The sequence below is a fragment of the Indicator indicator genome, chromosome 26 (assembly GCF_027791375.1).
Source record: "Indicator indicator isolate 239-I01 chromosome 26, UM_Iind_1.1, whole genome shotgun sequence".
NCBI lineage: Eukaryota > Metazoa > Chordata > Aves > Piciformes > Indicatoridae > Indicator > Indicator indicator.
In genome coordinates, this window is record NC_072035.1 from 12,513,828 (window position 1) to 12,536,473 (window position 22,646).

The window sequence follows — 22,646 nt, forward strand, 5'->3', positions numbered from 1 at the left end:
TTCCAAGATATCTTAAAAAATCATCAGAGTTTGTGAGGTTTAGGTTGGAGATTAAGAAAAATTTCTTTCTTGCTAGAGAGGTCAGGCATTGGAACAGGCTGCCCAGGGAGGTGGAGTCATTGTCCCTGGAGGTGTTAAAAAAGCGTGTGGACTTGGCACTTCAGGACATGGTTTAATGGCCATGGTGGTGTTGGGTCAGTGGTAGGACTTGATAATCTTGGAGGCCTTTTATGGTTCAGTAAAATATTATGAGTTAAAACGGGCCAGCCTTCCAAAAAGGGGGACTATTGATTTCTTCCAATGGTTTGTTGAGTTCTGGTAAACTGTTTCACCAACGATAGATTAAAGAGGAAGCACAGGATGGGCATACCAAAAATATGCTTTGCTTCAGCTCGCTCTATTCACAGATTGATGATGGTATCACTGTTTGGTTTTGGTTGGGTTTTTTTTAGGCCTGAGCAAGCATTTACGAGGGGGCGGAAAGTACAGATGAGTATAATGCTAAAAAGAATAGAGCATGAGGGACGGGGGATGAGATTATAGGCATGTTGTGTGGGGGCCAGGATTAGGACAGATGGTGTCAATCGTTGTGAGAATGAAGAAGCACAGGTGAGTTGGGCGTTTATGAGAGTGGCACGAAAGGACAAAGGAAGGTATGAGGTATGATGCATGAGAGTGGTTAAGATACAAGTTCAGTACCCCACATCCATCTTACAGCTTTTCCTATCCAAATACTTCTTCTTCATCTCAGCCATGCTAAGATTGGAGGAGCTTTTACACAACTAGCACCATTTCTGGTAGTTGTGCTGGGTGAGGCTGTTGCTGATCTAGCTGTGAAATCACTAGATAGTCAGCTGTAAGTTAACTTATTAGTCAAGCAGGCGGTGCTGCCTAGGAAAGCAAACTGGCACAGCTAGTGCTATCAGTGCTTGGTACTACAGACCTGACTTTGGTGTTTTTAAATCCTTTATTGCAATTTTCTTGTTGATGTATGCTGGTTATCTTTGTTAATCTTTTCTTCATGCTTCAGAGGAGACAACAAACTGTTTTGTTGAGCTAAGAGAATTGATCCAGATGTAGCACTTAAATAAATGACATATTCTGAGATGGTACCAACCTGAATGATAGCTTTACATCATGGCTTTTGATGTTGGATTGTATGTGTTTAATTTCTGAGATGATGCTGACTGAGGAAGAATGTAAGTACCCCAGCAAATGTGGGCATTTTCTACGTTGTCATGCTGTGTTGAGAGCTTATATCACCATGACAAGGCTTATTAGATTAGCCAGTATTCCATTTCTCTTGATTTCCTCTCTGCTCCCTTTCTGATATTTTGAAGGTTGATGGATGCTCATGAAGTTTTTCTAATATAATTTGTACATAGGAAAGAATTGCTGGGAAAAGGATGTCTCTTAAAAACTGTGTGGCCTGTGCTAACTGAAATCAGCTTCACTTGGGGATAAGATGTACTGTTTCCCTGTCAGGAAAACACTCGTGTCGAGGACATATATTTTAAAGTAATTTCTTCCTCCCTTTGGATAGGGATGAGGAGGAAAGCTTGGAATTCTAGTTTGTAGCCTTCTCCTTCCTTACAAAACTGACGCCAACTCTGAGGAGCAGCTCCCTCTACAGTCTCCTAAGGAAATTCAAACTTTGGTCAGTGTGAGTCTCCTTGCGACCTGTCCCATCCCATCACCCCACCCCTGCTCTGTTGCCGTGTGTATGGATCTGTTAAGCTGGCTTGCTAGAAGTTTTTGAAATGCAAAATGGTGCCTGTAATATTAGGCTCCCGTTCTTGCAATAGCAAATAAAATAAATAAGCGAAAATAATAAAATTAACCCATTTAGTAAGGTGAACTAGAAGGAGGAAATAAAACCAGGTCTGTGAGAACTGACTTGACTTTTCTTAGGTGATGTGTTAGGTTTGGAAATAATAAAAAAAGGTAATGGCTAATGCTGAAACTTTAATAAAAAAAGGGCTTTCCAGCTTTAGCCAGTATAGTTCAGCCTGTGAAGCTCAATGTTTATTATAAAATGATTTTCAGACTTGTCTCAGTACACATTTGCAGCTATTTACATATATTTGATTAACATTTTAAAGCAGATTCCTTAGTGTCTTTTTTAGTTAATGTGAGCTTTAATTTGTATTTTTAGACTGCTTTTCTGAACTATTCATTTTTAGCCTTGTTTGTACACCCAGCTGTTAGGGGATTTAATATGCAGCTTTCTCAGATGGTTGCCTCTTCTCTGTAGGAGTACAGACATGCTTTATAAATTGATTTGCAGATACGATGATCTGATGGATCAGATTAATTGGACCAGGACTAAAGGAATGTTTTACAGAAGCATTCACTTTTAACGTTTTGTTTATTAAGTCCTGATGTTATCTGTATTGTTCACATGCGGAATTCTTTAGTTTGAGTTTTTTCACATCAAATTTCTGAACAAATATTAGTATTTGACCTTTCAAAGCACAATTAGTAGAGTTTGCTCTGTTTGTTTGCTAATACCAAAACAGTGTTTCCTAATGATTGCTTAAGGTGATGGTTCTGAATATCTGTTTTGATTCAGATATATTGCTGTGCAGCATTGCCATTTTAAAAATGTCTCTCTTTTTGTGTGTGTGAATATCCTGCATATCTATTTGGATTAAAGAGTAGATTTTTCTCAGAAAATGGTGGTGATGGAATCAAACTTTCCTTGGTGTTAAGAAGAGACTGTGCTGCTGTGTGTGGGTGTATGGCTATATGCAGAGAGCTGCTCAAAGCTCATTTCTCTCCATGGGGATAACTGGCTGCATACCAAACTGTGGCCAGGAGAAGCAGAAAGCAATGTGTGGGCAGACTGTATGATCTTTTATTAGCACCTTCATTGTACTGCTGTGTTTTCATCTATCACTTAACACTGGTTCCATCATTAACTGCTTAAATATCTAGTTTGAATCATTTTATGTGAGGGAGAATGTGATTTTTAAAATTATGTTTTGATGTGTGCACTTAATTTTTTGGTTGCAAATTACATATTTAAGACTGCAAAGCACTAAAAATATGCTTCATAACATTGAGTGGCTTCCTATCCTTTTCTAGAAAGAATTTAGACTAACAGAAAAGGTAAACTCCTTAAACATTGAGTCCCGGTTAGAGAAAAAGCTAAAGGGAATGTAAATATTTTTCCCAGGTTTCTGGACTCAAATTGTTTTGAGTAGTAGAGTGAAATTGTGTTTTGTGGAAAAAAATAAATTACTTACAAGTGGAACTCTGAAGTTCTGCAGTGTGACTAATCATATTGATATTGATTGCGTTTGTAGGGATCATATGAATTGGGTTAGGAAAGTATCTGTTCAATTTTGATTCACAAAAGGTAACTAAGGATATGAAATTCTTTTTCCTGTGGCATACATTATGACAAGTTAAAGTTTTTAGGGCTTTTGTACTTTGATAATTTCAAAACCTGTTTAAAGTACAAAATAAAAAGCAATTCTCTGCAAAGTTCTCTTTCCAAATGGCTATGTTAAGCTTTCTTTTTGTTCCACTTATGAATCCCTACAAGCTGTGCAAAAACGTTGCTGTGATGTATTGTTTTGCATTCTCACATAAAAGTCGCTGATGGAAAATATGAATGTTGTAACTAGAAGTACACATGGATTATTTAATAAGGATATAATGTCATCAGGCTTTGTGCTATGTTTGATCTGAAATGATGGCTGTTAGACTGTAATTGCTGCACCTTTCCTTTATCCTGGTAAAAGTAAGTACCCAATGAGTTTACCAAGGTTACATAAATGCTTCTACCTTTTGCCTATATTGATGTGCTGTTTGGCTTTGCCCTTTTAGATCTGTTTTTTCAAGTGTGGATTCTCCAGCCAAGGTCAGCTCCATGGAAAAGAAACTTCTTCTCAAGAGCAAAGAACTCCAAGAAGCTCAGGACAAGTGTCACAAGGTATTTATTTATGCGATTGGCCATCTCCATTGCTCCAGGAATCTGCAACCACTCTATGTCCAGGGATCTGTCAGATGCTGCTGATCATCCAGACTCGTGGTGGGCAAAGTGCTTTTCCTTCAGTGAGGTGGCTTCCTGTCCAATACAAAGGGAGATGAATTTAGGCCCTCCTCTTGCTCTAGATACTTTTATCTTAACAAGAAGCGGCTCTGGATTTTAAACAGTCCTTTTCTCAGCGTGACACAGACGACTGCTTCTTCCTGCTTCTTCCTGCAGGCCCAGCCTCTTCATCATACGCACAATTACAGCAGTACTGCTCTGAGGTTCTCTTCCTAACTCATCAGCTTCTACTTGCATAACTGTTGTCACATCACTGGTTATGGTGAACGTCTTGTAACAGTTGCTGTGCTCCAGTTACGGGAACCCAGTGGAGTCTTTTAAAACTTACTGATTGTTTGAGACTTTTATGAGAGTTGAGTTACTTTTTTCCCTGCTCTATTCTGGATTTGACCATTTGCTCCTGACAAGGAGATGGGGGGAAACCATCTTCTGGCCCAGCATGGATTTGGGATAAGGTTAAAGTGACCCATCTCTGCAAGTCAGGTGAAAAATGATTGTGTCTTCTTTGCTAACTGGGGTTCGAAGAATGACTGAATATGAACAAGCAGCTTGAATGAATGGGGTGACTTAGACTTACTACTTGTCCTTAAGAAGAACTGTGCATTCCTGGAGCAGAGACAATGGTATTGGAATTTAAACACCATTTGGAGAAACATAGCTAGAAGTCTCTTGGAGACAAATTCCATACAAAGAGCTCTGAGAGTAGCAGTTAACAAAGCTTTTGAAGCCCCCTTTATAACCTCTTAATATTTATTGCAGATGGAGCAGGAAATGACGCGGTTGCACCGGAGAGTGTCAGAGGTGGAGGCTGTGCTTAGCCAAAAGGAGGTGGAACTGAAAGCCTCTGAAACCCAGCGATCCCTCCTGGAGCAGGACCTGGCCACCTATATCACAGAATGCAGTGTGAGCCCCTACACCAGTCCTTTCAGCTCTGGAGGCCTGAAATCTGGTGGTCTTTGCCTTTCTCTTCCATCATGGTTTCAGTGGGATACTTGATGGAGAGAAAAAAATCATTGTGAGAGGATATCTGTTGAACGTGGAGCCCTAAATTGTTTGCAGAGGCTTGCTTGATAGTTCTATTCGAACTTTGTTTTATGGTCATGTGCTTAGAACATACAGGAGTAACTACTGTCCTGGTCTTGCTGAAGCTATTTGTGATGTTTGTCTTACTGGCTGTGCTAGGACATGCTTGGGTTTGACTTCTTGCAAGTTTCTTAGCCAGAAGAAGATGGGGCCTAGTCAGTACTTACACAGAAATCTTCAAGGACAAATAAGATGGGGAAAAAATGGTGTTGCCTCCATCTGAGTTCAGACTGATTCAGTTCCCCAGCATAATCCAGGGATGGTGCTAGAACAGGTGCTGTTTTTTAGGTAGAATATAAAAATGAGGCCTTAAAACCCCATATCTTCCAAGACCATTTGACATTTTTCATGGGAGTTGGCATGTCTGCCCAGTTGTCCTGGCAAAATTCCAGAGAGGATATTTTCATTCTAGTTAATAGTCACTGTATTTTCAGTTGGATGTAATACTCTGTTTCCTTACCAAGAGCAAAATTCCAGATAATATTCTGAGGATTGAAAAACATGTCTGATGGGTAGGTTTGTTGGGAAGCAGATCTTAAAATGGGACTGATTGATTTCCCTATACCAAATGCTGCTAGGTAAATAGATGAAGTTCAGTTTGTGTCTTTCTTTGGAAGAGTAATATACACTTGATAACAGGACCACTAGTCTGTCAGAATTTGCAGGTAAGGTGTGTGTTCACATACAGAAGCACCTCTTCTGTTCTTTGTAGAAGTTTAGTAATGATTAAAGGATTTAACTCACCTAACAGCAACAAGAAAAATGAATAGGCTTGTTAGTAACATGAAATTGAAGGATTGTATCTAGGTTGTGAATTAATAGTGCTAGATAAAATATAGATAAATGCTGTCAATAATGGATGCCTTTTGTCATCTCTGTTTGGTTTTTGTCTCTAAAGCTGATGTGAGGAAGTAGAGATTTGAACTAAGATTTACATGTAGTAAGCTGTTTGTAAAATGGGCTGCCTCTATCCAGACAGAAGCAGCTCTGGCCATGAATTTCTTTAGGGTTCCATCACTGGTGCCTTGATTTTTTTTTTAATTTTTTTTTTTCTTTTTCCCCCTGATGCTCCACTGCCATCAAGGAGGCATTTGCATAGCTAAAGATCTTTACTATACAGCCATCTGAAAAATCAAAGACTGTGTATTGAACATTTTGCTTTCTGCAGAGCTTAAAGCGAAGCCTGGAGCAGGCACGGATGGAGGTGTCTCAGGAAGATGATAAGGCACTACAGCTACTTCATGATATCAGAGAGCAAAGCCGAAAACTGCAAGAGATCAAAGAACAGGTATACCAGCAGAGTGGCTGTCTACACATAGGCATTCTTGGCATATTCTAGCTCTGTTGCCAGGATTACGTTTCACAATGGTAGGCTGTGGTGACTCCCAGGCTGTGTGTTTTCATTTGGTTTCTTAAGCAACGTGGAAAGCAACAAATTTGCACTTTAGCGTATGTTGCAATAAGCATGAACTCCAAACTTGAAGTTTTTCTTTTCTGAGTTTTGAATGTACTTTATCTATAAGATCAGCTTGGAAGAAAGCTGCAATACTTCAGTAATATCCTCCATTAGAAAGGAACTATGCATTTTAAATGGGCAAGTTGTACAAATGTCACAGTAAGTTAATGCATCTTCACCTGCAGAGGACATAGCCAGCCTTAATTCTGGTCTGTGTCCTTTTTTTTTTTTTTTTTTTTTTCCCCCTTCATCTTATCTGGCCATTTAAATTGCACAGTATCTGTATTGCCTAACTGTTCCTAATTTAATCTATTTGCAAAGTAGGTGTTCATAATTTTTTTCCTCCAGAAGAACACTTAAAATTCATCAATCTATACAGTTGTTCATAAGGAAAAAAAAGAAAGTCAAAATGAAATGAAAATATGGTGACAAATGTAGACATTTTTAGGATTTAAAATGGTCTGCAAGAGAGAACCCATTCAATTTTATGAATTAATAGGAACATATTGTAAAAGAAATTGGAATTTGTTATGGCATTTAAACAATTCTTTGCAATTATCTATTGTTTTTCACCTTCAAAAGCACTTTACAAACACTAACTGACTAATTTCATAGTGTTTGAGAAGGAAGGAAGCCCAGAAACCTTGGTAATAATTCTCCAGACGTGAACAGCTCTTATGTAAAAAGTAATGAAATGCAAAAACAACCCTGTGGATGTAGCAGGCCTCCGTAGACCTCTACAGCATTCTTCTGAATGGCTGTTTTATGTAACACAAGGGATCTACAGCTCATTCCTCTGTGTTCTGGTGCTTTCTTAGCAATGTTGCTTTAAATACTGAAATGTTGAAGATTTTTGGTAATGGTAAATATCAGTAGATTCTTAGGAAGTACAGATGCATGTAACAGAGGGAAAAATAATGCAACTAATTTTTAATTAAGTATTTTATCCCATAATCTCTTAATTTGGCTTGAGAAGATTCATGATGGCATAAAACTGCTGCTTAAGTCAACAAACGAATCTGGAACATCCTGCAGGCTTTCATATCTGGGGTGGTCCTCAAGCTATTTGAAACCCACATGGAAGAACACCAAAACATGATGTGCAGAGATGGTTTTGCTGACTCATACCAGCAGGTGGATCTTAGCCATTAAAGACTTGAATCATTACTTCTAAGTCAGAGAGAACTGGGTGGAGAGGTGGAAGAGTTCTTTGATTTTGCTGCTGAAAACCTGAACCGTGAGAGAGAACAAGTAAAACTAACAACAAATCAGAACTTTCAAAACCTAATAGTTAGGCATTTTTAAGGCAAGACTGTAGGTGCAACTTGAATAGAAGAGCATGCTGGGTTTGTGTTTGTTTGGATATTTTTTGTTTGTTTGTTTTATTTTTGTTTTGGTTTGGTGCGTGTGTGTTTTCTGTTTGGTTTTGTTTAATTTTAACTAAGCCTGCATTCTGATCTTACCTTGATGAAGACCCATCTGAATGGACGAACTTGCAACAAATCAGAATCCATAGTTTTTAAGAGGCCCGTTTACTTGTATTGTAGCTACCCTGATGTGATTTGCTGCAGGTGTATGCCCTGAGCTTTGCCTGTCCGTTAATATGTGCTTAAGTACATCTGGATAGCTTTTAAACTGAGCAATGCATACGCAAGAGGTATTATTCTGTGCTGCCTTGAGTGATGTGGCTTGTTCATCTGGCCTGACCACAAGATTTATGTAAGGGTAGTCTTGAAAACATGAAGAAACAGCAAAATCTGAAATATTACTAATTATCTCCTCTTCTTTCTTCTTTTCTCCCTCCCCATTCTCCTCCCTTCCCAAATACTTATTTTCACAGTGGCTGCCATAGTCGTACCTGTAATTCTTCGGTCAAGTGTTTGTTGATATAAAAGCCAAATATATTGGGCATTCTTAGCAAATTATGATTTCTGAGCACAACATGTATTCCTTCAAAGCATTCTGTCTTTTTTTCTTCACAAATATATTTGTATGAAATTAATATTTGAGTTAATGTATGCTCACATTTTGTAAAAACGCTGTAGTTCTTTCCAGCAAGAACATAAGGTCATCCACAGAGAGACTAACTGGAAAGTTAGGTCCCCCATCTGCCTTACAAACTGGAGAGCCAATCTGGGAATTACAAACCACAGAGCCATTTTGCCATGGTCCCCATAATGGCTACTAAAGCAATCTCTTACAGGCCCAGCTTCTCTAAGTATCTGTATAAGTTCTCCACGTTGCTGGAGAATCACAGGCTGACATTAGGGTCAGTCTTCATGCAATCATTTGTCAAACTTAAGACAGATGCCTGACTGGAGGGAGGGATGACAAACATGATTTTGTCACGAGACAGTTACTCTTTTGAATATGGGGGTAGTTTGGCACATTGTAAGATATTAAAATGAAAAGAAAGACAGACTCCCCCACTGTCAGCCCTTCATAATCTTTTTTTCCTAGCTCTTGATGTGCATGTTTTCTACTTGTTCTCAGCTTCATAAAAAAATACCTTGATTTTGGGTTTTGTGTTTTTTTTTTTGAGTAATTTATATAATGTGTATTTACAGAACTTAGTAAATGCTAAATAAGCTTAATTAAATTGTTTTTCCAGTGAAGATACAAGAAGCAATCTCATGAGCTAGTCTCAGTTTGTGTATTCAGCCTCAGTGAGATAGACAACTCAAATGTTCTTTTCTTCTTCCACCTTCCCCATCCAAATGCCCTATCTTGTAGTGACCTGCATGGGGAATCATTATTTTGGCCTATACAGGCAAATAGCTTCTATGGGCAATGTGATTTTGAGACAGTTTTTCTAAGTATTTGATTTTAGGTTGTTTCCCATATAGAGCAGTATGATTCTTTTTAACTCTGTCAAGAGAAAGTAACTGATGGCTAGAAGCCACAGTATGCTACCCTTCTGCTTCTCCTTCTTTCCTTTTACCCAAGCTGTGCAGATCTGTGGTAATTGTCATGTTATCAACCTGAGAAAATATATCTTGAGGGAGCATCTGGGCATTTAGTAGAGACATCAACTCAAAGACACATTTCTGATTCAGAAATTAGAAATGTAAGTAGTTTTTATCATTTGTGTGTAGATGTATGTATATGTTTCTGCAGTGAAGCAACTCTCAAAAAAATTGTTTTGACTTATGAAGTATTGACTTGAAAATGGCAAGACTCAAACCAGAACACCATGGATGTGTTATTTTATTTAGCTCTTACTGTTATATTTTGTACATTTGCTTTTCTTCCACATATTCTTAATGTGCCTCTTGCCTGCAATCAGTATTCTGGGATCTGCTGTATTTCCCATGTTGCCTCTAAAATGCAATACCTTCTCCTTCCCTTGCATCACAACTATAGGAGTATCAAGCTCAAGTAGAAGAAATGAGGTTGATGATGAATCAGTTGGAAGAGGATCTTATATCAGCTCGCAGGCGGAGCGATCTTTATGAGTCGGAGTTGAGAGAGTCCCGACTGGCAGCTGAAGAATTCAAACGTAAAGCTGCTGAAAGTCACAACAAATTGCAAAAGGTAGTTTAGGCTTCATGGGAAAGGGGGTTACTGCTTGCTGGAATTTCTAGTGCTGTTTTGCACAGACAAGTCGTGTGTGTGTCCTCTAAGGATTAGCCTGGTTTGTACAATTAATACAAAATGTCTTTCAATTGTACCCTTGAAGTAATATAATTTATACAGTGTAGAACTGCTTGTGTTTAAATTGCATGAGGTGATGTCTGGATAAAAGACCAGTGTGCTGCAACTTTTCCCGAGACTTTTATATATTTTATATTTAAGTTACAGGTAAAAGATCAAGGAAAAAATGAAGCAGGGGAGTTGTATTCCAAGTTGGAGAAGGTAGGCTCCTTCAGTGTTCTGGAGTTTGCTTTCTGGGTCTTTCATGCTATGAACAGAAACTAAGGGTGTCTTTGACTAGGCAGTATCATGCACAGCCTCACATGCTTCCCTATTTTGTTTTTAAAACATTATTTTCCTGGTGCAGTTCACTGATTTGATATAAAGCTGTGTCTGGATATCCTGGTCTTAATGCATTGTGTTCAGAAGCTAGGCAATGACAGGTATTATGTGTGAACTGAGTTTGGAGTTAAGTTAGTGACACATAAGGGTTTTCTTTTATAAGTAAACAGCAAATGAAAAAATAAAAAAGAATTCTGAGTATGCCTAACCAGAAGTTAGTAAAATGGGTGTAGATTTGCCAAGGAGCATTTTGGTATGTTGGAATTTATAGGGGAGACACAAAAATTTTGGGGAAGTGAATTAAAATAAATCTGGTATCATAAGCAGAGAATGTTTTTTCATATCTGGTTTTAGAGCACTCTTTTCCACTCATCTTTTTATTTAACCGTAGATCAATACAGAGCAGCAGGCCAAAATCCAGGAGCTGCAGGAAAAGCTGACAAAGGTAATGTCTGGGTAATGAAAGTGAATTTTCCACAAGATTTTCCAGTGAAACCTTAATGCAGAGGAGGGATGCACTTTGTTTTATCCTCAAAAATGGAATTAGTCATAGCATGGAGGATGATAAGGAAAAAGGGGTGGGAACTGGTATCTGAAATCATTGGTGTTCTCAGTATGCTTTCAGCTCTTGAGGCATGTCAACAGTGTTTATTTTTACAAATGGAGCTGAGTCAGAACTGGAGTAGTGTAGAGAAACCCTAATTTAAAAGGCCACTTTGGGTATGCCCTGTGCAGTGCATGGAACCCTTGCTTCTGTAGACAAGGTTCTGATACTTTTAGCTCATTGGTAAAATATGTCTTGGCCTTGGTTTAGTTTCCCAATATACTCTGCTTTACATGCAAAATCACTTCCCAGTTAAATATTCCACAGTAAAAAGGTTGAATCCTAAGGTTTCACAACAGAATTACCTTATCTTAGCAATGGAAGCTGAAGGCAAGTGCATAACATCTGGTGTTTGTGGTTGTGGTCAGTCTGTTACTTAAGGCACTGTGAGAGCAGTGGGAAAACTCTTACTGGGATCTTCCAGCAGCAAAGAAAAGGGTTTTCATACAAATTCACTAACACAGATTTTCAAACTTGAGACCTGATAGAGAAGAGAGAGCTTCTTCAAGGGTTAGTGATCTAGAACATTAATAGGAGGCCAAAGCAGTGTAGGAAAAGTGCTTCTAATATGTCAAACCAGTCATGTTTTAATCTCCCCTCCCCTTTTCTCCTTTCAGTGTTTTAGTAAGGGTATTTTGTGAGTTGTTTCCAAGAGCTGAATTTGGGATTAGATTTGCTTTCAGTACCTGAAGACAATTAGTAACTTGCAGTGCACCAAGACAAACATGTAGATCTCCTGGGTTTGTGGTGTGGTGTTTTTTTTTCTTTTTTTTTCTTTTTTTTTTTTTTTTTTTGTTGTTTTGTTTTTGAAACAGAAAATAATTATTTAACAGAAAGTAGGATTAGGGTTCCTGCATGTATTTGTAAGATGGCTTAAGTTTAGACTTTCAGGCCAAAGTTGTGTAGCAGTTTTACTCAGAATGTTGTCTATCTCAAGGTCCTGAACTTTTCACATAGCCAGTTTTTGTGTATGTGTTTTTCTTGTAATACCCTTAGGCTGTGAAAGCTAGCTCAGAGGCAACTGAACTTCTTCAGAATATCCGTCAAGCAAAAGAAAGAGCTGAGAAGGAGTTAGAGAAACTGCAGAATCGGGAGGATTCTAATGAAAGCATGAAGAAGAAATTGCTTGAAGCAGAGGTGAATGGAGAATGTCTAGAGTAAATTGGTTATTGGAATGTGTCTCTGTTTGGAATCCCTCATCTGGAGAACTGTGTACAGTCTGTATTCCTATAGTAACTAGTCATGGGAAACTGGTGTTAGATATTAATCTGTTTTTAATTAGAAAGCATATATTTCTTTGAAGAAAACAGAGAAGCTTTTTCTTTTCAGCAAGGAGTCAATAAGGACATGTAACCACATCCCTTATTGAGCTTAAGAGATTTGAGGCATGATGAGGATTTAAAATACAAGAAACAACCATATATTGACTTCTTCAGCTGACTTTTTCTGGAAACTACTCATTGCTTTGTGCTAATGCAGAGCTGGTTAAGCCTAACAGCAGTTAATAATTGCTCTACAGGAACGGCGCCATTCTCTGGAGAATCAAGTGAAGAGATTAGAGACTGTGGAACGAAGAGAGAATCGTCTGAAGGAAGATATTCAAACCAAATCTCAACAGATTCAACAGATGGCAGAAAAAATTCTGGTGAGCAGAGGTGAAAATGAAAGATAAAGAGTAAGAGTTTGTAAGGAAGGGCTAGAAAGGGAACAGAAGACATAGAATTGCATTGAATAAGGTGGGAAAGATTGAATAGAGGGATTTGTTTCTTGCACCAGCGATACTGGTGAAAGCTTAAGTGCTCAAGTACTATTTGCAGCTATAGGTACAAGCTCACTCTTGTACCTTTAGTCTTAATACTACTTTAAAATTCTGGTTGTCTCAGTTGGGAGCACTTTCAAGTCAAATCAGTAATATTTAATTGCCTAAGTATATTTTCAGAAGTCAAACATTCTCAGCACTGAGTACTGCAACAATAAAAATATTAACATTTGCCTTTTAAACTAAATTGCAAAGGAATTTGGAGGTCAGATGTACTTGGAATGCTTACGTTTTGAAGCAGAGAGAAATTAGTCATCTAAACTGTTTTTCTCCAAAGATACTATTTGTCAGGAATCCATTTTCACCCACGTACCTTCTCTGTTGGCAATCTCTTGTTTCTTTCCTTATTAAACCAAACTTTCTAGTGAGTTGGTACGTCAGTCTGCAGTGACCCAAGCAGTGGGTGTTTTTAATACTTTTGCTTCCTGGAAACATAGTTTTATAGTGGAATAATTAAATTAATTTTGCAGTTCTCATTAATTCTGTTTCTGTGTTGCCAATTTGACAAGGGAAAAAGATTGCATTTTTTTGGTAGCAATCCTAGGCATAGACACACGTGAGGAAGGCCAAATGGAAGTATATAAATAACTTTTATTTGGAGTCAGCAGATGACCCACACTTGTTCTGCCTAATAGTTCAGTGTCACAGAAATACAGAATTGCCTAGATTGGAAAAGATCTTGAAGATCATTGAGTCCAATCATTAGCCTAACATGGACAAGTCCTTGATTGCTCCTGGACTTTGGCATCAGATTGGCTGAGCACTCTCCAAGAAAAGGCAGAATCAGTTCTTCAGTAGTGCTCTTTCTTTGAAATTGTTTTGATAACATGAGTGCATGGTAAGCGGGAGACTATGGTTTTGCTGGGCACAGAGCCAGCTTTATGTTTAGAAATGCTGTAGAAGTTCACATTGTTTCGTAAGCCTCTTGTGTGTATTTGGGGATTGTTGCTTGGTTTGGATTACATATGGAGGATAAATTGGAAGGGAATGCAGAAATATCGACTAATTGTTTTACACCATAAGACATGTTTAGCTCCTCTTATAGTTTCCATGGAGTTCTGACAGAATATTGGAGAGACATAGAAGTATTTTTATAAAAAAGTCAAATAGGCATTGAAGAAATAATCTTACAGAGTCTTCCATAATCCCTTGCAGCTAAAATCTGGGAGCACATTTTTCTTTTTTCTTCACTTCTACCCTGTTTGTTCCCTCAAGCTGACCTCTTCAAAGACTTTTGACTTTTCCCGGTATAGGAAGTATAGAAAGGTAGGAAAGGAGCTGAAGATACAGAATTATTACATAGAATAAGGTGGAAATTGGCTTCACTATGCTCATCTAGCAGAACCTGAGGATCAGTTCTCTACAGGCAGATCAGCAGGTACTTCAGAAGTAAGAGACAAGTTAGAGAAGATACTACTGCTTGAAAGTGTAGATCATTGCTATGATGTCAATAACAAAGTTAGTGCTACATAGAGAATGGTAAGTGCGACCTTTTTAAGCCCATACTGCCTGTTAAGTGCCACTGCAGAGACTGGTGAAGTTTCTGCTACAATATGAGCAGTCTGATGCTGGTAGCTTTGAAGCTGCTGCTGATCTGGTTGTCTGATTCTCTGCCAGGACCTGAAATGTGTGGGCTTCTGGGGGAGGTGAGTTGTCCCTCTTGTTGCTGGGAGACATATTTCAATTGCAAAAAGCAGCAATCTCCATTCCTTGCAAGAAGTGTCGGGTACTAGGCACTGTAGATGACCTACTTTTAGTGAACCTCCACTTTGATTCTCCCTTTTGGAAAAAGAGATCTATTGCAATTACTGAAACACAAAAGTCTTTCTATGTTTTCAAGACAAGGAGGATCAGAAGGGAGCTAAAGGAGAAATATCAGGAAGCTTTGCTGTCCTCTGCAGTAATGAAGGCAGACAGAAGAACTTGGTGCATCCCAAAACCTGAACTTGTCTATGCAAGAGTCAGCCCAGTGGTAGTGAATGACAGGCCTGGATCTGCCTCTTGTTCTAAGGAAGTTGTTGAAATGGCAAATGTGAGAACAAATGAGCATGAAGTTCTAAGCTCAACTCTTGCAAGGTGTCCCGTTGGAAGGTGACTGTAGATAGATCCTAAATGCTATAGTCAGACAGTAGAAATAGCTAGCCGAAGATGTACAAAATTGTCCAAGTCCTTACTGTGCATGGCTTGAGCTAGCTGATGTGAAGTAAAAAAGTTAAAAATACCCTGATATGTTCTGCCATGCACATTGCATCCAAGCAATTTATAAGTATTCTGGCAATATTCATCTGAGAAGTATAGCAAAGTAAATCGTATTCCCACTCTATGAATGTAGAATGAAAAGCATAGACAGCAGTGCCCCGTTATTGAGGTCATCTGTGAGAAAACAAGTGAGAGACCTTGTTAAAAATAGATCTGAATTTCCTGTGATGCCACTGCAGCTATGAAGTGTTTATAACTGCTTTTTTTCACAAAACGTCCTTGGCCCATCTTTGGGAATGTTTTACAGGAAAATGGCGATTCCTGTTGTGGAAGCAGAAATCTTTGTTAGTAGCAGTGTATCTGCTCTGCATTCGATGGGTCAGCAGCAGTATGCAAAGCTTAAAACTGATAATGTGCAGCTCCCCTAATATGGTTTTACTGCAGTGGCCCTGGTCTTGGGATTTTTATAGTGTGAAGCCTTAAAAAAGAGAATGAATGAACGTTTGATATCTGCGTATCACATACACACATCACCTACTATTTTTTGTGTCTGATTATGAATCTCTGCTGCTTTTAGGAGCTGGAAGAAAAGCATCGTGAGGCTCAGATCGCAGCACAACATCTGGAGTTGCAGCTGAAACAGAAGGAACAATTCTATGAGGAAAAACTCAAAGTAAAAATATCTTACCATCTTCCTACAAGCTTTTTGTGGTTAGAATGAGTTCAGGGAAAAGCAGTTGCCTTTAGGCTCTATGAGTTACCTTCTTTTTTACCACTGCTGAAATGTTCAGAGAGCTTAGTGAAATCAATAAGTTTTTCTTTTAGTCCATGCCATTGTACCTTAATTGCCTTTAGTACTGCATTAAAACAGGTGCCATTTGAAGTCAGGTGTTAATTATAACTTGACCATTGCAGGCTAAAAAATACTTAATGCTATTGGATCTCACATCCTGATAAAGCTTTCAGTTCCTACTGGTGATTTTCCTTGAGTATTCACACAGCCTACCTGCAAGTTTTAAATTCAGCAAATACTAGAGTGTTTCTGAAATTCCATCTTCTTGGAACTGTAACATCTGCCAAGGAGCCACAGAAACCACCCACTTTGTTTTTGTCTTTTCCAGTATAGCATGAGACTTTAACAAACAGAAATAGAATCATAGACACCATCTAAGATTAGGAAAAACAAGCTGGGAAATAGGTGTATGTGCACTGGTCAAAGATTGTTCTGAAGAACCTGCGGTACGTCAGCCAGTAAATGCATTTTATAAGAATCTTTATTTCTACTACACATTCTGTTTTCATCAATCTTTATCTGGTGCATTAATTCTATGTTTTATCTTAAATGTGAGAGGATGTAGTGTTTAAGAGGAGAGAGGAAATTTCTATGGGAGAAATATGAAGGACAAAAGAGAAGTAAAGGTTTCCTGGTGTACCAGAGCGTGTGGTAATAAGTAATGAGAAGAGTGATACAAAGCAAGTAGGACAGAGTTAGATGTTGGGAAAGGAATGGTGGCATAAAAACTGGAAAAGAGGATAGAGATGGGGGGGGGGGGGGGAAAGAATCAAAGAGAACCAGTGTATTATGAAGACATGTACAGGGTTTAGTAGGAGGAATCATACAGCCAGGTGAGAGATTCAAAGACATGAAAGAGTACATGGGATATGTGTAACTGGAACAGTAACAAATATCCTGTGGTGTCCAGACTTTGTGCCTTTGAAAACTTTTTTTGAAAGAAATGGCCTCCACTTCAACAACTGATTTGAGGCTTTGCACATGCATAGAGACACAATCTGCATTTCTTTAAAAAAAAAAAAAAAGGGTTCTAATTACTTTAGTCCTGTTCCTAATGAATACAAAGAAAAGTCTTTAATCTATCCATTTCATTTGGTGTCTCTGACTTGAAGAATTCATGAAGTCTCTATTCTTGTGCATGCTACCAGAACAAACAGATTACTTCTGGGCCATATTGGTAGGGCAGCCAAAGGATGTGCACTTCCTTACTTCCTCTACAATATATGTTGAGAGTTTTTCTGTTCTCTTTTGCCTTAATCTGGAGTATTACTTGAACACAGTTTATATGACTTGAAATAGCAATTAAAAAAAAAAAATCTGTGTATCTTCATATCTTGATAAAATTCTATCATTAAATTCTAGTCTTCAGATGTAACTGAGGGAGTGCTCATTTTTCAAGTTTGCTCTTCCATGGATTTCATGCAGTTACATCTTGGGTTTAATTTTGTTTGAGATATGATCAATGTCTTAAAAAAAATTTCTGTCTTTCTTGATGGTTTTCTTTCTGCTTGTCCTTTGCCCAGTGAAACACATATAATTTAGACAAAAGAAATGTCTTAATTTAGGTGTTGGAAAATCAGATGAAGAAAGATCTTGCAGATAAGGAAGCACTTGAGAATATGCTCAGAAGACATGAAGAGGAAGCACGTGAGAAGTGCAAAGTCCTGGCTGAACAGAAGGCGGTATGTTTGGTTGACCTGGAAATGAAACAATTTTAAGAGTAGCTTCCCTCAACTCTGATTTCAGGCAAGATAATCTTGCTTGAGGTTTTGTAGTGCTGCTGAGCTGTTTTGAAGAAAATCCACTGATATGTCTTTCAAAATTAGTATTTGATTTTTTTTTTTTTCCCAATCCAAAGTGTCTTCAAGAATATCTCCTTAAAAGCAGGCGCATAGCTTGCTGTATAACACTGATTTTTGTGCACTGATAATATATTGGTTGCTTCTCCTAATATTAATGCAGCTGAAAATAGCTGCAGTAATATCATCTGTGGTGCTCCTTTAGCCATTCAATTGTTCTTTTCTTTTTCTGTTTCTGGGAAAAGTGAAGTCTTTTCTTTTTTTAAACTTTTTTTTTTATAATCACTTCTGTGGTGCAGTCTCAAAGGCACATTGCTGTGTTTCAGATGATCAATGCAATGGATTCGAAGATTAGGTCACTGGAGCAGAGAATAGTGGAACTGTCTGAGGCCAACAAACTGGCAGCAAATAGCAGCCTTTTTACCCAGAGGAACATGTAAGTACCGCTGCTGGTCTCCTACTGGTCACTACTGAACAGTTTTCAGAAAGATCTGTTCTCTTAATGGAAAAGTGGTTCTTTTTTTGCAGGCCTCCTGTGCTCCCTGCTTGTTTTTCAGTGATGTAAAAATAATTCTTGTTTTCCACATAGTTGTGGTTCACTGAGTGGCTCATGTTTCCTCAAACGTGACTAGGAAAATTGGTTTGCATTACAGTGTTTACTTTGGAGCCTTTCTAGTGGCTGGTGCTTTGTGCAGGTTTTTTCCAAGCATGTTAAATGAATACTAACAATTTTAATTTCAGTGTCTGAAACACCTCTGGAGAAGCCTGTATTCCTTTTTGGAACATATGTATTGCTACTAGATTGAAATTGTCCTTGATTCCTGTGACAATTACATGACATTGAAGTTGAAAACATAAAACACCTTTATAACACCTTTTTTTAAACATTAAACATTCTATCCTTCCTTGGTGGGGAAATAGACAAGTAAGAAAATAGTTTGTTTTGTTTTTTTTTAGAAGCTTTCTGCATGTTTTTGAATTGCTGATTGCAAGAGTGAGATACTTTGGGCAGAACTAATGTGGAGTAGGAGATACCTCAACTTCAGAATACTGCTTCCATGCATTTTGTTTCTTCCCTAGTCCAGACAGCACTTGCATATATCTGTATTGCCTTCTTGGCTTCAGTCTGTCTTGATTTCATGTCAATGACCAGTATCATAGTTTAGTATTTTGGAAGTATACTACTGGTCAAGATCTAATGTCATCCTGAATCTCTGTGCAATCAGCAACTTGTTTTGTGAAGCCTTATTTGTTTGACAGAGAGGAAGACTTCTGTGTCAGATCTTTTTGTCTGTCTGAACTTTCTCTGTTTTGATTTTAGCTGAGATTCCTTGTCCAAGTAATGATGTTTTTTCCGTGTAAACGTATTGGAGCCATTCTACTTCAAGTGTAGTTAAAAACCTGAGTTATGTCCTGCAAGGTAGGGCTCAAGTAGTGTGTGATCTCACTGGGGTCAGAGATTGGCTGCCTGCAGACAGGTTTTCAGTGTCTGTCAGCTTCTGGATGCAATGTCAGGCAACATCTCTGGGAAGCACTTGGATAGATTCACCTGTAATATTGAATAGAATGAAGCAAGGATGAATTTTGACAAAGAGCTGGTTTGCCTTTTTCCCCTTTTCATTGGTGATTATGCCTCCAGGTATGTAATGGTTCCCATTTTTGCTGTATTTCAAATATCTGGCAAGTTATTTTAGCCTGATCAACCAAAATTATTCACAGAAATAAGTGATAATATAAGTGATGATAAAATAAGTAATAAATTTAATTGTGTTGCTTTATGCTCCAGATGACCTCCAGTTAATCACCCAGGAAGTCTGTTGAGGCAGCAAAAGCCAGAATTTGCCTTTAGAATGAAATAAACCAGAAGTATTGTCTTGACTGTACCTGAAAGCATATGCAAGGTCTAGTGTCAGTCTTTGGTGCTGAAATGAGCATGAGAACTTAGCTGAGCTAGATGCATTCTCTGAAGGCAGGACACTTGACTGGAGATCCATAGAAAACATGAAAAAAAACCCATAATAATGTTTTTATATAGGATTTAGAATAGATTATTGAGAGACTTATCTTCAAAAACTAATTTTGCAGGATTGGTAGAAGATAGTAAAGAATTACCAATATTTTAGGAGAAAATGGCTTTGTTATGCATGCACATAGCTGATGAATTTGTACTTATTTTGTGAATTGTGGTGGTGAAAATGCATAAATCTGTTGTTGGACTGTATTTTGAAGCCACAAAAGCTACAGCTAATCTGAGCATGTTTGAAGAGGAGAGCTAGTGATTAAACCCTTCAGAGGAGAGGGGAACTCTACTAGCTTTTGTTCCATCAGTATCTGAGGAAAGCAGTGATTATCAGGCTCCAGAGAAGATAGCCCAGTAAACAGCAGGAAATGCAATAACACCATTTGACAGTTCTGGTTGGCAATAATCTGTAGAGAAAGGGTGAAAAGGTGGGTTTGCATGCAATGCACAGAAATGTGAGTCAGAAGACTTACGTTCTATTTTTAGTTTTGTTAAGTCTTCCTATTTGATCTTGAGCAACCCACATAATTTCTCCGGGACAGGATTAATAACAGCTTATCTTGCAGTGAACCTCTTAAAATATTAATTCATTAATATATGTAGAGCTTTGTGAGACTTCTAAGTAGAAAGCACACTATGAGGCAGAAATTTCCAATGCATGATAAAGTGATTCCAGGAATTGTAAATAATGTAGAAAGAAATTTTTAATTTTTTCTCTCTCTTTTTTTTTTTTATTTTTATGAGAGTATCAAGTTCAAATTCTTATGCTAGTGATTGTTGCCAGCTCTCAAAATCCTTATGAGCACAAGTAATTATTTTTTTTCACTTTGTAGATTAAGACTTTGATCAGAGGCAACAAAGCTTTACCACAGTGTAGGTCAAGTTCTAGGTCCATTACAGCTTAAACTCAAACAAAACAACCAACAACACAATATTCCCCCCAAAACCACAGAGTTTCTCCTACCTCATGGAAATATGTTATGTGAAAACATCTTTCTTAGGATTTATATTTCCTGTGGAGAAAAAGATGTAACAAGGAATTGGTGAAATGTGAAGAATAAACTATCTATCTTAAATGTTGTCATAGATGACTGTGCAGGATTCATCTTTCTGTGCTATTTGCAAACAGGCTTCTAGTCCTCTGGGCATATGTTGATGAATACACTAGTAAATGGGAGTAAAAAGCTGACTTTTGGGGGTGGGTTTTTTTATTTTTCATTTGCTTGGGGTTTTTTGTTGAGAGGTACCTATGAGCCTAACTATTGTACTTGACAGGAAACTTGTAGTATCTTCTTCCTGCCTTCACCCCAGTGAAAGGACACCTGTTAAGAACATTTTGGGATTATTATGTTGTGTTTTTCTCCTTCCAGGAAAGCCCAAGAGGAGATGATTTCAGAACTAAGGCAACAGAAGTTCTACTTGGAAACACAGGCTGGAAAGTTAGAGGCCCAGAATCGAAAATTAGAAGAACAATTGGAAAAGATGAGTCACCAAGATCACACTGACAAGAACCGCCTGCTGGAGTTAGAGACTAGGCTGCGAGAGGTGAAAACTTGGGATTAATCCCTGCAAACAAACTTACTTGATTGTACTCTGTTTTGAGTGTTACAATGAGAAATAGAATTAAACTATTTTAGTTCTGCATGTCATAAAAAAAAACCAAACAAAAACCAATATTTTAAGGTGCATTAATTTAGTCTGGTCTAGCAGTACTTTTTTTTTTTTCCTAAGAGTAAAAAACAAAAAGTTGAAAATGGCTCATTACAAAAGGAAGTATTAAGGGTTTGTCATTCTTAGATCTAACTGAATCTGAGCTTTTATATCATCTTGCTTTCTCAGAATCATATTTATGTTCTCTTGCACAATTTAATATTACCCAGCTACAGTGTGTATAGAGTAGAGAGGAAGAGCTTAGTTTGTACAATGACCAGCTTTATCACAGCCTTAGAGTCCACAGAATCGAAAGCAAAGGACAGAACGGAATTGCTGTAAGAAAACAGGAGACCTGTTCCTTCACATGCTCTTTTCAGAAGTTTTCTGGACAGGGAACCTAACAGGGATATGAAAGTATGCATTTTAAAAGATTTGTGAGCTGTGCTTCATTTTTAGTTTTGTATCAACTTGCCCGGATCCACTTCCAATCTTCTTTTACATTCTCCAGTCTCACTCCACTAATTTTCAGTGAAGACTGAAGTCTTGTCTTTAGCTAACAGGGATGGACAACCAACACATGTCCTTGTTTGACCGGAACTTGGTCGGGAACCAGTGTAAGATGTCTGTCAGGCCCATCTACAGCACAACAAACAGATTCACTTGGGATAGCAGACAGCCTGAAGAAGGTGCTAAGGTTTGGAATGGATATTGAGCAGTGAGATGTATTCTCTGCTTGTTCATTGCTCATCCATTTCTGGAAGTGACATGTTTATCCCTGAGTATGCCTCAAGAAAACCTTCAACAGAAGCCATTCAAATAAACCCAGAGCCAGGTGATCTGGTCTGTTTCTTTGAAAAGAATCTGAAGGAAAAATAAAAGTCATTTGCAAAATGTAATATTTACATACACAGAAAGATTAATATTGATGTTTATGCCTCAAGATTCCTAAATAAGGATGCTTAAAGATTCTCAATGTCAGTGAAGAAAGTTCATCACAAACTACTTCCCCTTTTACACTTTTTACATCATTTGAGATGCGATATCGTAGTCACAGCTGGAACTGTTGTTCTGAAACTCGTTTCAAAATGCCAGGTTTCTTTTAACCTTTCTCAAAGCAAGTGAGTAGTTTTTTAGCTAGTAGACAAACCTGCATTCTTGACTTCAGTGACTTAAGCAATCTGTCAG

The 22,646-nt window shown here is 38.0% G+C and overlaps 1 protein-coding gene across 2 annotated transcripts in view; it reads left to right on the top strand.

The window, feature by feature from the left end:
* CIT (citron rho-interacting serine/threonine kinase) overlaps positions 1-22,646 on the top strand; it is a 69,373-nt gene that overhangs the window by 17,625 nt on the left and 29,102 nt on the right. The window contains exons 10-21 of one of the 2 annotated variants that reach the window (XM_054392506.1): positions 3,835-3,940; positions 4,820-4,963; positions 6,312-6,431; positions 9,963-10,133; positions 10,401-10,454; positions 10,966-11,019; positions 12,175-12,315; positions 12,698-12,823; positions 15,774-15,869; positions 17,555-17,671; positions 18,115-18,224; positions 21,179-21,353. In XM_054392506.1, the coding sequence (XP_054248481.1) occupies positions 3,835-3,940; positions 4,820-4,963; positions 6,312-6,431; positions 9,963-10,133; positions 10,401-10,454; positions 10,966-11,019; positions 12,175-12,315; positions 12,698-12,823; positions 15,774-15,869; positions 17,555-17,671; positions 18,115-18,224; positions 21,179-21,353 (1,414 nt within the window). The remainder of the gene's footprint in view (positions 1-3,834; positions 3,941-4,819; positions 4,964-6,311; positions 6,432-9,962; positions 10,134-10,400; positions 10,455-10,965; positions 11,020-12,174; positions 12,316-12,697; positions 12,824-15,773; positions 15,870-17,554; positions 17,672-18,114; positions 18,225-21,178; positions 21,354-22,646) is intronic. The other variant, XM_054392507.1, reaches the window with a different exon arrangement.